This window comes from Lissotriton helveticus, chromosome 3_1 (assembly GCF_964261635.1).
Source record: "Lissotriton helveticus chromosome 3_1, aLisHel1.1, whole genome shotgun sequence".
NCBI classification, from domain to species: Eukaryota; Metazoa; Chordata; class Amphibia; order Caudata; family Salamandridae; genus Lissotriton; species Lissotriton helveticus.
Genome location: NC_136061.1, coordinates 275,190,628 through 275,205,713, shown reverse-complemented (window position 1 = coordinate 275,205,713; position 15,086 = coordinate 275,190,628). Strand labels below are relative to the sequence as shown.

Below are 15,086 nucleotides of genomic sequence, written 5' to 3'. Positions count from 1 at the left end.
CGAGGACCTTTGGCTTGGTCTTCTGCACTCACCTTCCGGTGGGTGGCTATGTATTCTGCGAGGGCATTCTTTTGCTCTTTTTGACGGGATGATCGTCCTGTTTCTTGTTCCTTTCCTCCACCTTTTGGCACATTGGAGGATGGGTTTATTGGTACTTCTGTGCCCTTCTGCTCTGGTTGCTCCAGGATTGGGGCTTACCTTCAATCTACCACCTCCCCTCCCTCTCCCCTTTATTACTAGGGGTGCTGGCCCTTCTGCTATCCTCTAGGTTGGGGTATTTTGTTTGTGCCTCTGCCCTTTGTTCCTTTGTGGGGTTGTCACACTCTGTGATGGGGTTGTCTTGGAGGTTTGTTGTTCCTTGTTTGTCTTGGACTGGTTCTCCCTATTTGTTCTTGGTTGTGGTTGTAGTCCTGCTACATGTTGTCATGACATTTTTAGGTTTCGACTGCAAAAAGCTGCGCAAGCAGCTTTTGCGCAGGAGAAATCTTATGAGAACTGTAGTGTGGCTTTGGGTCGGCCCTCGTCATTCATTGGCTGGCTCCATAAATGGAGCCTAGCCATTGGACGAGGGGCCTGTCCATCAATGCCGGACCAGACACGGGGGCGTTCCCGAGATTCTTTTCCTTTTGCCGACGTCACGCGACGCCGGGAACGCCCCCGTGTCTGGTCCGGCCGGGCCGTGTTTGCTGTTCCCTCCTCCCTCCCGACGTCCGTGTCCTTTCCCGCCCCCCTCGTCCTCTCCCGCCCCCTCGTCCTCTCCCGCCCGCCCCCCTCGTCCTCTCCCGCCCCCTCGTCCTCTCCCGCCCGCCCCCCTCGTCCTCTCCCGCCCCCCCGTGTCCTCACAAACAAATATTGGTATCCCGTCCCGCCCGCGGGTTTCTTCAGCCGGCCGGCCAATCCCAGCGCGGCCGGCCGGAAGTGCCCGCCCCCCCCGCCGCCCAGCGCGAGAAGAGGAGCCACGGCGAGCGCTGGAAGTCTGCGCTGCTCCCGGCCGGGTGACAGCAGACTGGGAGCCCAGAGAGGAACTCCCGCAGCACCCGGGTGAAGCGAGGCGGGACTGGCCTGCAGCGCTGCCACCCCGGCCGCCTCACTTGGAAGGAGGAAGAAGCGGGCGAGGGTGGGGGGCTAACCGGACAGGAGCGGAGGGCCGGCCAGCCGAGGAAGTCCAGGTGAGTGGTTCCTTTCCTGTCCCCCCTCCGCTACTGACGCTATAATTTCCTGATTTTGAACTGAGAGGGAAAGCAGGCAGCCTGCCACCCCGCGGGCTGCGGGGGCTGCCCCGCCTCGCAGGGCCTTGTGATCGATGTCGCTTTCATAACTTCCTCTGTATTAAAGTGAGGGTATATATATTTTGTTTGCTGGGTGCTCAGAGCATGAAGCACAAAATAGAAGTTTACTGTCTGCGTTTTCTATGCGTGTTAGCTTGAATTTGCACAAATGATACCACAATGATTTTATCGGGTACCTTTGGCATGCATGTTGGGGAGCTGCAAGTTCTCGCTGTTAGTCAGGCTTGGTCATGGGCTCGTTTCATGTGTATCTTCACGTCACATATTCAGTTTTGGATCATGTGCTGCATGTTAAGTTTACGTCTTGAACAGGCTAGTTGTGTTTTTTTTTCTTAAGTCAAACTGTGAGCAACATGTAAACAGACTGTGTAGTCGCTTACATCGTGTTATGTTTGTGTATAAGTCGTGGGCTTGCTTGTGTCATGTGTTTACTGTATTTAAGTCATGGGCAGACTGTGGGTCCCATGTGTTGCATTGCACCATGTTGTGGTTGAATCATGGACAGTCAATGGATCACAGCATGATTTGCTTGGACTAGTTGTAGTTAATAGACAGGCTGTGGGTCACGTGCACCATTGCAGAGGGTGTGCAATTCATGAGCAAGCTACGTAGTCCCATGATGATTGTTTTGGCTACATTGTGTTTGTGGTGTATTTGTGTGTGTATTGTGTTTGTTTTCCATGCTAGGTATAAACCGTGGGCAGGATGGGGCTGTCACATGCTTCTCACCATGGTTTGCTTTGTGAGTGTGGTAAATAAGGATGCCTACTTGTGCTTGTTGGACAGAGGGAGGGGTGTGCCCTGTATGCTGTGTATCTAGTGTCTGCTGACTGTGTCTATAGTGTCTGTGAAGTAATGTGCAGTATATTCTACCAGTCAGCTGGAAGAGCGAAGAAGTAGTGCTGAACTGCTGTCAACGTGTTCCTGGTGGGGGTTTATTGCCAGTGGACTTACTTCGTACAACCCACTTCTTGTGCCACATCGATATGCGCAGGTATGGCTTGATACGTGCTGTGGTCAGTTCCTTTCAGCCGTCTGCATTGGACATCTTGCTCTATATGAAGACAGCTATGGACTGAATTTCTGCTTGTAACTACCCCTCTTTGTGTCGACTTCTAGTAATAAATCTCCATTTGTGATACATTTTACCCGGATATATTGCTTACTTCGTCATTACGCTCCATTCACTATTGAACAATGAAAGTAAAAGTACATGACCTAGGAGATTCCTGTACGTTTACCCCCTTTTTAGGTCTGGCTTGATAGCCCATCTGCTGCGAGACCTTCTGTGATCATCAGGGGTACTACATAGAGTTGCTCCGGCTACGCACACATGTTGGTTGTCAGAAGCACAGCATGTGATTGGACATCAGTTGTAGTAGTCCGCCTAAGATATTGTTTAATTGCACTTATGAGTCATGCACCGTTCATGATATGCTTTATAGGTACTTTATTTTCCCCACATCGCCAAGGACTCGACCATCCCTCAGCACTGACACCGCAAGCTTTAATAACCACAGAGCTAAGGTTGAAAACAGTAGTGTCCGTCTGTCTGTGTGCCTGTAGTGTCCGTCTGTCTGTGTGCCTGTAGTGTCCGTCTGTCTGTGTGCCTGTAGTGTCCGTCTGTCTGTGTGCCTGTAGTGTCCGTCTGTCTGTGTGCCTGTAGTGTCCGTCTGTCTGTGTGCCTGTAGTGTCCGTCTGTCTGTGTGCCTGTAGTGTCCGTCTGTCTGTGTGCCTGTAGTGTCCGTCTGTCTGTGTGCCTGTAGTGTCCCGCTGTCTGTGCGCCTGCAGTGTCCATCTGTCTGATTGCAATGTCCGTCTATCTGTGTGCCTGCGGTGATCGGCTGTCTGCCTGCCTGCAGTGTCCGTGGTCCGTCTGTCTGTGTGTGTGCCTGCAGTGTCCGTCTGTCTGTGTGCGTGCAATGTCAGCCTGTCTGTGTGTCTGCAGTGTCCGAGGTCCGTCTGTCTGTCTGTGTGCCTCCAGTGTCCGTCTATCTGTGTGCCTGCAGTCTCTGTCTGTCTGTGTGCCTGCAGTGTCTAAGGTCCGTCTTTCTGTGTGCGTGCTGCAATGTCAGCCTGTCTGTTCGTTCCCCCAGCAAAAAAAAGTGAGCAACCACTGTCAAGGAAACCACAGTGTCATGGAGCAGCCCCTCTCCTATCTGTTCCTTCCTTCAACAAATCTCGCACAGGGTGAAACGCCGAAGATGCACCACTCCGTGCCAGCAGGAATAAGAGGACTTTGCAAACAGCAAAAAAAAAAATGGAGCACATTAAAACTTGGCTGCGCAGCCATGTAAGAGGCAGGGCATGTCTGCGCTTGTGCAAAGTAGTATATTATAACCAGCCACGTAAGAGGGCCGATCTGCGCTTGCGCAGAGTCCCCATCTCCAGACCTCACACGCGTCACCCAGCATCACAGGCACTGGTCACGCTCGAACCCGCGCCATCTTAAACCTTTGCACCTAGGATCTCCGTGCAAATCAGAGCGCTCCACAGCCCGGGGATGAAGTGCTGTGTAAATGTCACAGTGCAGTACATGGTATAGGCCAATTCTACTACAGTACCTGCTTCAGTGCACACTTGCACTGAGAACAACTGCTGTGCTGTGACAGCTGTGTGGGCGGATGGCTGTGAGAGCTGTGTGGGCTGTGAGAGCTGTGTGGGCTGTGAGAGCTGTGTGGGCTGTGAGGGCTGTGAGGGCTGTGAGAGCTGTGTGGGCTGTGAGAGCTGTGTGGGCTGTGAGAGCTGTGAGAGCTGTGTGGGCTGTGAGAGCTGTGTGGGCTGTGAGAGCTGTGTGGGCTGTGAGAGCTGTGTGGGCTGTGTGGGCTGTGTGGGCTGTGTGGGCTGTGTGGGCTGTGAGGGCTGTGAGGGCTGTGTGGGCTGTGAGGGCTGTGAGGGCTGTCAGGGCTGTGAGGGCTGTGAGCTGTGTTGGGCTGAGAGCTGTGTTGGGCTGAGAGCTGTGAGGGCTGTGAGGGCTGAGAGGGCTGTGTGGGCTGTGTGGGCTGTGTGGGCTGTGTGGGCTGTGAGGGCTGAGAGAGCTGAGAGCTGTGTGGGCTGAGAGAGCTGAGAGCTGTGTTGGGCTGAGAGCTGTGTGGGCTGTGTTGGGCTGAGAGCTGTGTGGGCTGTGTTGGGCTGAGAGCTGTGTGGGCTGTGTTGGGCTGAGAGCTGTGTGGGCTGTGTCGGCTGTGGGCTGTGTGGGCTGAGAGAGCTGTGTGGGCTGTGAGAGCTGTTGGCAATATAAATAACAATGCCATTTATTTATAAGTAAAAAAAAAAGAAATGTCATGAGCAATGCCAATAACTCTAACTTTTCCAAAGGCGAAACCATTGCATTGTAAATGCTTGTTACATATGTTCCTTGTCTCCAGGGGGGGGGGGGGGGCTGTCTACGTACTGGCAGGGTGGCTGATCAGGGCCGTGCTCTGTTCTTTGTTCTTTTCCCTGCCTTTGGGTACTGCAGTGTTGGCACTGCTCCTTATGGTGGTGTTTGTCACCATTCCTTTTTCCAATTTTTCTGCTCTTTTGCACACTGTTCCCATACTCCCACAGTTTTGTCTGATGGCTCCGCGTTGTGGCGCAGAAAAGTTCTCCGAAGAAAACTGACGTAGGCACGCCGGGGAGGGACTTATGTGACCTCGCTGATGTCACGTACGCGGACAACGCCACAGGGGAGTCGCGTGATGCCCCTCCCCCCACCCACCGGCGCGCTGGGTTGCTGTGTCAAAAAAAATTCGGGACCCATTTTCATGCCTGGGATAATTCTACGTTAAGGAATCTGCGGCTAGAATCGTCTCTACCAGATACATCGTTACCGAAAGTAAGTAACTCTTACATCTGGGTTTAGGCATCTCTCAACGATACCTAGAAACATCATGTTCAGGAGTCATCACAAGTCGTCAGCAGTTTGAGGCGTGACATCTTACGGGCCCATTAAACTCGTGAGAGAAGCATGTGATACCAGTGACTCATTGTCGCTCCTAGATTCAATTATTTCCGAAGGGTGCGGAGAGCTATAATTGCCAAGGGACGCTGCTATTTCGGAGGCTAATCACTGGTCGTTGTCATTCTGAAGTTCTGAGGGTGCAGCGCTGCTATCAGCGGCGTCGGCTGATCTCTAGGTAGATCGCCCGCACCTCCACTTAGATCTTGCATTGCTCTCTCAGTATGATGATCTGTCAGTGGCTGTTTGCCTTCTGCCCAGACCCATGCCTCCAAATGGTCCTCAAAGAAATGTGATTTGTGCGCAGCAACCACTCGAAGCCTAGCTGGGAAGAGAAGTGAGTATTTAATGCTCAGAGTGCGGAGCTTGCTTTTGACACCTGTGAAGGAGGCATGTTGACAGTATACTGCCGGGGTGTAGTACAGAAACCGTATGATGTCATTGTTATAAAGTTCTAGTGGGGCCATGCAACGTGCTTCACACAGGCTCTTGTTAGCAACTTAAGGTGAAATGGAGATACATTGTGGGTAATGACTGTAAGTATTGTTTCCACAAAGGTTAAAACCTGGATCCTCTGCCTACTTTAGCTATAACTATCCTTATATTTGTGCAGGGTTGGGTCTTTTATCCTTCAATACCTATTTATTTACTAATGGTCCACAAAATGCTGTAAGATTTAATTAGCAGTTAGCAAATAAGTATAAGCAATGTGTTGTACTATGTGATTGGGATTAGAATGTTAACTTTCTTCAAATGCATAGTTTGTATATCTGAAAGATACTATTAGTTATGGATTCCTTACCTTAGAATTACCCCCAGGTGTCAGACTGGATCCAGAGAATTTTTCTTCAGCAGTACCCCTGCACGTCGGTAGGTGGCATTGGTCAACTCCATATTCATCGTTGGCGTCGTGATCACTGGAATAACATAGCGGTATCTACTTAGAAGCCCGAGCCAGTGCAGATCCGGGGAGAGCGGTAACACAAGTCACTTTTTTTAAAATTTATATTTTTACTTCTGTAGACATCTTTTTCGAGTCGTATGACTCCTTGTGCACAGGGATGTCACATCGGCAGACCGGCTTCAAGCCTTGTTGCTCCTGCCACAAGCTGATGTTGGTGACCGACCCACATCTAGTGTGCCTCTGGTGTCTGGAGTGCAACCACGACCCAAAGTCATGCTCCGACTGTCGGGCCATGGCCCGATTCTTTGCGGGAGTGGCCCCTGAGGTTTCACCACCCCCAGGGTTGTTTCGATGCTTCTCGGAGCAGGTACCCATTGGGCACTGGCAGGCCTTTGGTCGTACTTGGGCTGCAGAACATCTGCCTTTTGATGGATGGGTTAGCCTACAACCGTCCTCTACAGATGGCTTATTACTGCCCTCTAGAATGGCCACAGAGGCTAGTGCAGCGTTTGCGAGAGCAGTTTGTAAAGCTTTGGATTTCTTACAGATGCAGCCTCCCTCAGTCTCTGCCTTCTGATCCCCTGTTGGATCTACTCCACCAGTGCGCTGTGGAGGTGGAGCCCTCACTGCCTTTTGGCGAGTCATTATGACATTCTTCTTGGGACTTGGGCAAGACCCTCATCAGGAGACCCTGTGGGTCGTAATGTTGCACATCGTCATCGCCTGGCTCCAGTTTGTCCCTCCATCCTAGGGTTCAAGGGCTGGTAGTCCAGGCAGCCTCAGTCTCGCTACCTTCCTCTCCTCCTTAGTTACTTCCTCCCATTAGGGAGTCTCATTGGTTGGAGCCGTGTGGCCGCCATTTCTTTGCGTCCACCAGCTCGGCCCTTCAGTACTTGAACACGTCTTGCGTGTTTGCACGGGCTACTTTTACCCTTTGGGACTCTGTCGAGCATCTCCTTCCACCTCTCTTCCGGAAGGGCCTCGGGCTGACCTGGACCGGCTGCTTCGTGATAGCAGGGAACTGGCTCAGTTTTCCATTTGGTTGGCCATGGACACCACTGACTCTGTCGGTCGGGCTATGACCAGGTCAGTTGCTCTGCGTCGCCATGCCTGGCTACGCGATGGCAGTTTTCCTGCAAATGTTCAGCAGAGTCTTTGGAATTTGCCCTTTGATGGGATCACCCTTTTTGACAGTAATTCTGACTCAGCGGTCCAATGTCTCATGTCTGGGTTTCCATAAATCCTGTGGGTTTTAGTCCTTGTTGCAGACTTTTACTTTGGTTGCAGTGTTGTCACTATTTTTTCTGAAATCCGTCTATGGGTTCAGGATGTTATTTTCCAGACAGACTGTACAGCTAATCACCTGTTTTTGCCCTTATTTGGTACAGTGAACCCGCTGTTTCTGCATTTCTTTTTGAGTCCTCTATCTATGAGCTAGTCTCAAGACGTGTCCCTGGCTTTTATGGGGATAACACATACCCTATGTGGAGTATTTGTTGGCTATTGTATAGCTGCTCTTTAAAGGCTCCCAATGAGTCTTCTTAGGATGGTTATCTTCTATCCCTCTGGGTAATTGTCCTATAGTTCATACTGTAGGCTCTCACTTTGTCACTCTTCCTACTGTTGTAGGACATCCCCTCTGGTGAGACCCACAAGATTGGCGTGGCTCTTTCCTAGGGTTTATGAGTTGTGGTCTGCGGTTGGTCCGTAGTACTCTTCTGCCTCTATGGATGCAGACTTGTTCAGAGTATTTTGGGGTTTCTGTCACACCTGGACTCACCCCCGGCATGTTCTTTCAACTTTTCGCTGTGCTCTTTTTGCCTAAATTGGCTGTCTTAGCGGTGGGCAAGTGTCCCTTGTGGGCATGTAGTCTTGTTCCGCTCCGGAGAAGTTTTTTTCCGTCATCTGTGCGGACACGATATGTGAGTACACACTGGATGCCTCTGATACACCTTGCGCCATTGTTTTGGCTGCGTTCTATACTTGTGATATAGTCTACTCTTCATTCTCTGGTGTTGGGACGTGCTTATGTCTTCTCTCGCAGCTCAGACCCTGGCTGGGTTTTGCCTATGGGCAGTAGAGTCTAAGCTTGACACGTCACTACTGCACGTTGCCTCGTGCCCCTTTTCCCTATGCTTTTCTCAGGCAGGGGCTCTTGTCCCTCTGCTCCTTGCCACGCAGGGGCTCAGGTACTCCTGTTCCTGGCCCCTGCTGCTGTTATCAGTGGTACTATTCTTCTTCAGGATACTCCTTGCCATTTCTGCAGTATATGGTTCTGTGTACATTTCTCTGACTATCTATGTATGCGTATTACTAACTCATTTCTCGTTAATGTGTTGGTCGATATCTCTGCCTGTCACGCAGGCGACCAGGGTTCCTTCTATCTATGTATGCGTATTACTAACTCATTTCTTGTTAATGTGTTGGTCGATATCTCTGCCTGTCACGCGGGCACCCAGGGTTCCTTCCCCAACGGGGAGGAGGATGTTGCTTATGAAGTGTCTTGACATGTGTTATATCTTGTTATGGTTTACATCGGTGCTGTTGGTACCAATTGTGCGGCCTCCTATATTATGTAGGGCATGCTCTTCGAGTTCCCCTTGCCTAAATATGTGTGTGTGTGTGTATATATATATATATATATATACACATATATATTTATATATATATATATATACATATATTTATATTTTCAAATATTACATTGTGTGCCTGCTCCACACGGACTTGGATTTCCGGGTTCATATACTACCCCCTCGTGAGCGCTAGCAGTGCCTCAACCAATCGTAGCAGGCAGTGTACTTTAAAGTGGGTGTGGACAGTGTTGACTTGTATTGGCAGCATCTGAAGAGTCAGGAAGACGAAATGCGTCATGCCGATGATTTTAATAAATAGCAAATGATGGCAGGACCTGTGTGTGCTCGACTTCTGGTTATGTAAAGGAGTGTGGTTTAACATGTATATATATGTCATGGGATATACACGCATCTAGAGGGCAAATATACTCGGTTTTTCCTTGTTGTGGTATCTGGGGTTTTTGTCCCAGAACCCTTTTTATATCTCTCTCTCTCTCCCTCCCTCATGGGAGAGAGTCTTTCGTGTTTGCCGATCTGGCCAGTATCCATTAACCATTGTACCTCTGGGTAAGGTTGGCCGGTTTCCTACCTGGTGATACGCCCGTCTCTTTTTGCTGACGCATATGTGCTGTTGCTGCTACATTTCATTGGGCTTTTTGCCTATGTGTGGTGTAGTTCTCACTGTCCACATGGTCTGCTTCTGTGTATCCCTGTCTTCCACATACATGTATCTCCTGGTAGTCCTGGTTCTGTGTATCTCTGCATGGTGACACCTGTCACTTCGCATGACATTTTGACGGTTGTGCATGCTCCGTTTGTATGCTCTGATTCTGTCATACTGTCTTGTACCTTCTCTGGGACTTTATCTCTTGCAGATCCATGGGACCCTGTGCTCGGTTTAACTTCTTCTGGCAGAAGTTGGGAATTTCTTCTATTATGCACTGGTTCTGGATATGTGATTTCCTTTTCCCCTTCAGTCCCTTACAGTATAAGTACTCTTTCAATGATATACATGGTGATGTGTCTCATCATGCTATGATTTCTTGTCCTTGTTGTTTCGAAGATTTTTCATCTTTTTTAGCACACTCTTCCGGTTTTGGTAGTGGCTCCGCGTTTTGGTGCAGAAAAGCTTCACAGTAGAAAACTGACGTCTGCGCACCATGAGGGACTTGCATGTCTCCATTGACGTCATATCCATGGACGACGTCAGGACAGAGCCATGCGACTCCATCTCCCGGAGCGCAGTGGTACTGCTGAAGATTCTCCGGGTCCAGTCTGATGCCTGGGGATATTGTAAGTTAAAGAATCTGGGGCTAGAATGTGTTCTGCCAGATACATCGTTACTGAAGGTAAGTAACTCGTTCGTTGCATTGGGCAGCTGAGGACTTGAACCTTGAGCTTCCTACGGTGCCGGTTAGAACTAACCTCCTGACCGAGGTGCGTCAACCGGCAGCGGCCTCTTTAGAGCCCCTACTGCCGTTCAATGAGACCCTCACGGACATCCTTCTAGGGCACTTGGTCCAAGCCCAGCACAGGTGCTCCTGGGGATAAGATGATTGCCCAACGCCACCGCCCGGCCCCGGGCGAACCCATTTTCCTCTCCCAACACCCTACCCCCGAGAGGTGGTCCAGGCCTTGACTTCCAAGGACGCCTTCCCTACTGTTCCACCTAATAGGGAATCCAAGAAGCTGGAAAATTTTGGGAAGAAGATGTTTTCTTCCGCCAGCTTAGGACTGCACTCGGTGAACACCACATGTTACTTGGGCAGTTGCTCCCATTCTGGTGCTGCCACAGTGCCCGGAGGAGGCCCGGGCCGTACTCTCCCGTGTTGTTAGGGAGAGATGCAGCCAAATTCGCCATACGATGTGGACTGGACCCCGTCGACTCACTAGGCAGGACAATTTCAACGTTGGTTGCCCTGCAATGCAACGCTCAGCTGTGGTCCACTAGCTTCTCGGGTGATGTCCAATCAACACTTTTGGACATGCTCTTTGATTGCTGTCATGTGGTACTGCAACAAATAGGGCGGGTGGGGTTTGGGCGTGGACCCTATGTCAAGAGGCTCTTCGCCTTTATATGTGGCTGGAACGTCAGGGTATGTCCCTGGTGGTTCAACACCTGGCAGGTTCTCTGAACACCAGGGCAGACGAACTCAGCCACTGGGGCATGATGGATCACGAAGGCCAACTTCACTCGGAGGTGGTGCAAGGTCTCTTTCAGCAGTGGGGGGAGCCTTGGTTAGAACTATTCGCCACCAAAGAGAATGCGCAATGTCAGCAGTTCATAGTTGGAATTTCCAAGGCGGCACTCGCTCTGCGACGCTTTTCGTCACAAGTGGAGTTGCAGTCTACTATACGCCTTTCCGCCTCTACCACTTCTACCCAGAGTGCGGAAGAAGATCAAGTGCGACCGGGCCCAAGTCATTCTTGTGGCTCCGGACTGGGCACTAAGGATCTGGTATCCCGAGCTCTTGAACATGGCCATCTATCCTCCGATCAGACTGCCTCTTCAGGAGGATCTTCTGTCGCAGCAGCAGAGGACGGTCCTCCACCCGAACCTGTCCAGCCTCCACCTCCTTGCGTGGAGATTGAGCGGCAACAGTTTACAGGTTTCAACCTTCCTCCCGAAGTCTGTAATGTTATCTTGGCAGCCAGGCATCCCTCCAACAAAACAGTGTATGCGTGCAGATGGAACAAATTTGTGGCATGGTGCACAGCAAAGGCTGTGGATCACTTTCTGCCCCTCTTTCAGAGATTTTACTTTTCATTTTTTCCTCTGCTCTGGGCACTCTCAAGGGCTATCTTTTGTCCATTTCAGCCTTTCTTTGCCTTCCAGATCAACCTTTTATCAACCCAATTGTAAATCGTTTCCTTAAGGGCATTACCAACATGTTTCCTCCTATTCCTTTCGTAATGCCCCAGTGGGACTTGAATCTTATTCTGACCTACCTTATGTGAGCTCCTTTCGAGCTGCTACATAACTGTCCTCTCAAACATTTGACACTCAAAACTGCCTTTGTTTTCCATCACCTCAGCTCGCAGGGTGAGTGAGCTTCAGGCTCTTTCTTCCAAACCCATTTTCCTGGCTAGTCATCCGGACAAGGTTGTCCTTCAAACTCAACCTTCTTTTCTTCCCAAAGTGGTTACCTCTTTCCACATAGGACACACCATCACTTTGCCCACCTTCTTCCTGCCCCCGCATCCTTCTAAAGAGTAGAGGCTCCACCGTCTGGATCCAAAATGTACGCTTTCATTCTATCTAGATCGCACAAAATAATTCTGGGTGGATGATCAGCTCTTTGTTGGCTACGTGGGCGCCTAGAAAGGTCGGCCGTGTAAAAGCGGATAATCTCTCGATAGGTCGTTCTTTGCATCAAAATTAGTTATTCTTTAGCGAAAAAGGAACCTCCAGTACGCTGAACGCCCACTCCACCAGGGCGGCAGCTGCCACTACTGCTTTGGGACGTGGAGTCCCCCTTCATGACATCTGCCAGGCAGCCACGTGGGCTTCATTGCACACGTTCACCAAACATTACTGCCTGGACAGCCAAGTCCGTAGAGGCGGCTTCTTTGGCCGTTCAGTTCTCCAGGGCTTGCTGGTATGAACTTAGTACTCAGACCCACCTCCGAGGTTGGTATTGCTGGGGTATTTATTCTAAGGTAAGCAATCCATAACTAATAGTCTCTTTCATATGAACAAGTTACTTACCTTTGATAACAATATATCTGTAAGACACGTATATTAGTTATGGATTCCTTACCGCCTAACCCATCCTCCCGGTTCTGCGAACTGACTTCTAGGGTAAGGGACATCCTTTCAGGGCCCTAGTTTTGTTCACCAGTGGTCAGTGTCTTGCATGGCTCTAGGCTTCTGGTGTCGATTGTCGTGTAAAGAACTGACATCAGCGCGCAGGGATGGCGTCTAAGTAGACACTGCAACGTCATTCCGGTGATCACAACGCCAACGACGAACATGGAGTCGACCGACGCCACCTACCGACGCGCAGGGGTACTGCTGTAGAAAAATTCTCCGGCTCCAGTCTGACACCTGGGTGTAATTCTAAGGTAAGGAATCCATAACTAATATATGTCTCTTACAGATATATTGTTCCCAAAGGTAAGTAACTTATTTGTCTATTTTTTAGGAAGGTTAATATAGACAAATGTATGCTTACAGATGTACTTAAATGTGCGTTTTTGTGTTCTAGTCCCAACAGAAAAGGGTGCAACGGGTCTCAGTAACCTGGGCAACACATGCTTCATGAACTCTAGCATCCAGTGTGTGAGTAACACACAACCACTGACACAGTATTTCATCTCTGGAAGACATCTTTATGAACTCAACAGGTAATCGAGAGGGCTATGTATTTTTAAGATTAGCAGATGATGATAGCAAATGTTTAAAATGTGCTGATTTATCCCTGAAACAGTGGCTTGGCTACTCTGAAACTTCACACTTCAAACCAAAAAGGTTAAAAACGCTTGCCTTGTCCTACGCTTGCATAGTGATTCAGGATAGAATATGAAAGGAAATCTTCATAGTAGTAGCCGCCTTTTTAGTGAAACTTTAACTGAAAGATTTGAATAGGCTTTCTAATATTTAAGTACCTCTTGTTTTACTCTAGTAGTTATTTGATTAATGGAAACCTTTTGCAAATTCTTTATAAAAAGCTCAAATGTCATACTCAGATCAATTTTTATAAATAAGTAAAACGTTGAAGGTTAAAAATGTGAATTTGAATGGTAAAAGGTAATAGAAACGTCTTGTTCTAATTGGCCTTGGGTTGCATAGTTCTTCCTTCCCCGCTGACCGTGAGGGTCCCCAATGTCCTTGTTTCTCCCATTTTATTGTCTACAATGGTTAATAACTTCACTAATTTGCAATTTAGTTGCAGATCATTGGGAGTTGAAGCACGCTATTACTGTTTGCTGTCATGTGCGAATCCCACAGGCATGAAATTCTGATTTGAATAATCTGACCCTTTCTCGCTTTAAATGCATACAGGCGCAAATCAAGTGTGCCATGTCCTCCATTCCCTTTTTGCATAGACAACAATTCGTTGTAGCGTTCCCCTTCTGCCATGGTGGTAGATGTAGGATGGATGGCAACTTTCCTAGCCGGTGTTTGAGAAATCTTTCTTTTATGGACCGTGCATACCCCAAGCTGAAATAGGTTTTTAGGGTGAGTGTTTTGTAGCTATTAATAGTCATCCATGCATGACTTTGTGTTTTACTATAGATTTGTGGTGAAAATAATTGTCCGGTATCTCACATTATAAAGTGTAGGCAGCATGTCCACCACTAAACATTCCTTGTAGGTAAGTTCTCTGCTGGTACCATACTACAGACACATCTGAAGAAGCATTTGCCAGCAGGGAAACCATGGTCAGTTCCTCTGTCTTCTATGAAGGTAGTCACAAGGGAGTGACAGCAAAGCATATGAGGTAGTGTGGGAATGAAATGGGCACAAAGGAATTAAACAAAAGGACTCTTAAAGAATGTAGAGTCCCACTGAAACTTACAAATTAGGTATGGAGCTCACTTAGAGTAGATGTTTATTCACCTGATAAATCCTCAATGTGCATCTGTTTCCTGGAAATGTCAGTGATGTGCCTAATTCAAAGTGAGGAATAGTGTTCCAATCAGCACATATCTTAGTTTCCTTGATAATTTTAGATGTACATGGAAACTTGTATGGTAAAAGAGGGGTCTTACAGGTCCATGGAAGTTGTTTGATTAAATGTGTTGACAGGAGATCAAACGGGGTTGTTAGAGATGTGTAGTCAAAAAGTCAAAACAGTGAATAGTGAAGTATGCTTATGATTATACTATCTCTCCTGGGTATTTGGAGCATTACACAATCCTCATGCATTTTTGTTTTTTTCAGGTTCCTTTGTGTGCCACACACAAGGGCAACCTGTTTATGCGTTTCCCTATGACAGTATTATTAGACCTAAAGCTCCTACTGCTTTGTGTTAATGCTCTATTGAAGGTGTACTTTAGATCGAAATAGAGGGGCCATCACTAGCTTTAAGCTGAGGTAACAGTTAAAGTCCAAAATCAGCGAAACATATGTATCACTGAGACAGGTATCAGCAATACTAGTGTCTGTAGGAGCATATTTAATGAAGCTTGGCCTTCATAGGAAGGTGTTAATGCTAAACACTTGAGTTTGGCAGAGACAGTAACTGTTCTGGGGGCCATAAGGGCATCGCGCCAGTCCGCATCGTCTAGGGGGCCCACCCATACCACCCATTGATCCCTCAACTTGTCCAGTGATGTGGGGGTGTTATTAACTAGAGTGCGATCAATTCGGGAACCTCCCCAAGTCACCCATCAGTGTCTGAGCCTCAATGGGGCCGTATTCAGGGAGCCTT

General features: G+C 48.8%; 1 protein-coding gene across 3 annotated transcripts in view; it reads left to right on the top strand.

Annotated features, from left to right (window-relative positions):
* The window catches only part of USP32 (ubiquitin specific peptidase 32), a 1,745,589-nt gene that overhangs the window by 1,152,057 nt on the left and 578,446 nt on the right, over positions 1–15,086 (top strand). For all 3 annotated transcript variants that reach the window (XM_078679804.1, XM_078679802.1, XM_078679803.1), the window contains exon 20: positions 12,918–13,056. In XM_078679804.1, the coding sequence (XP_078535930.1) occupies positions 12,918–13,056 (139 nt within the window). The remainder of the gene's footprint in view (positions 1–12,917; positions 13,057–15,086) is intronic.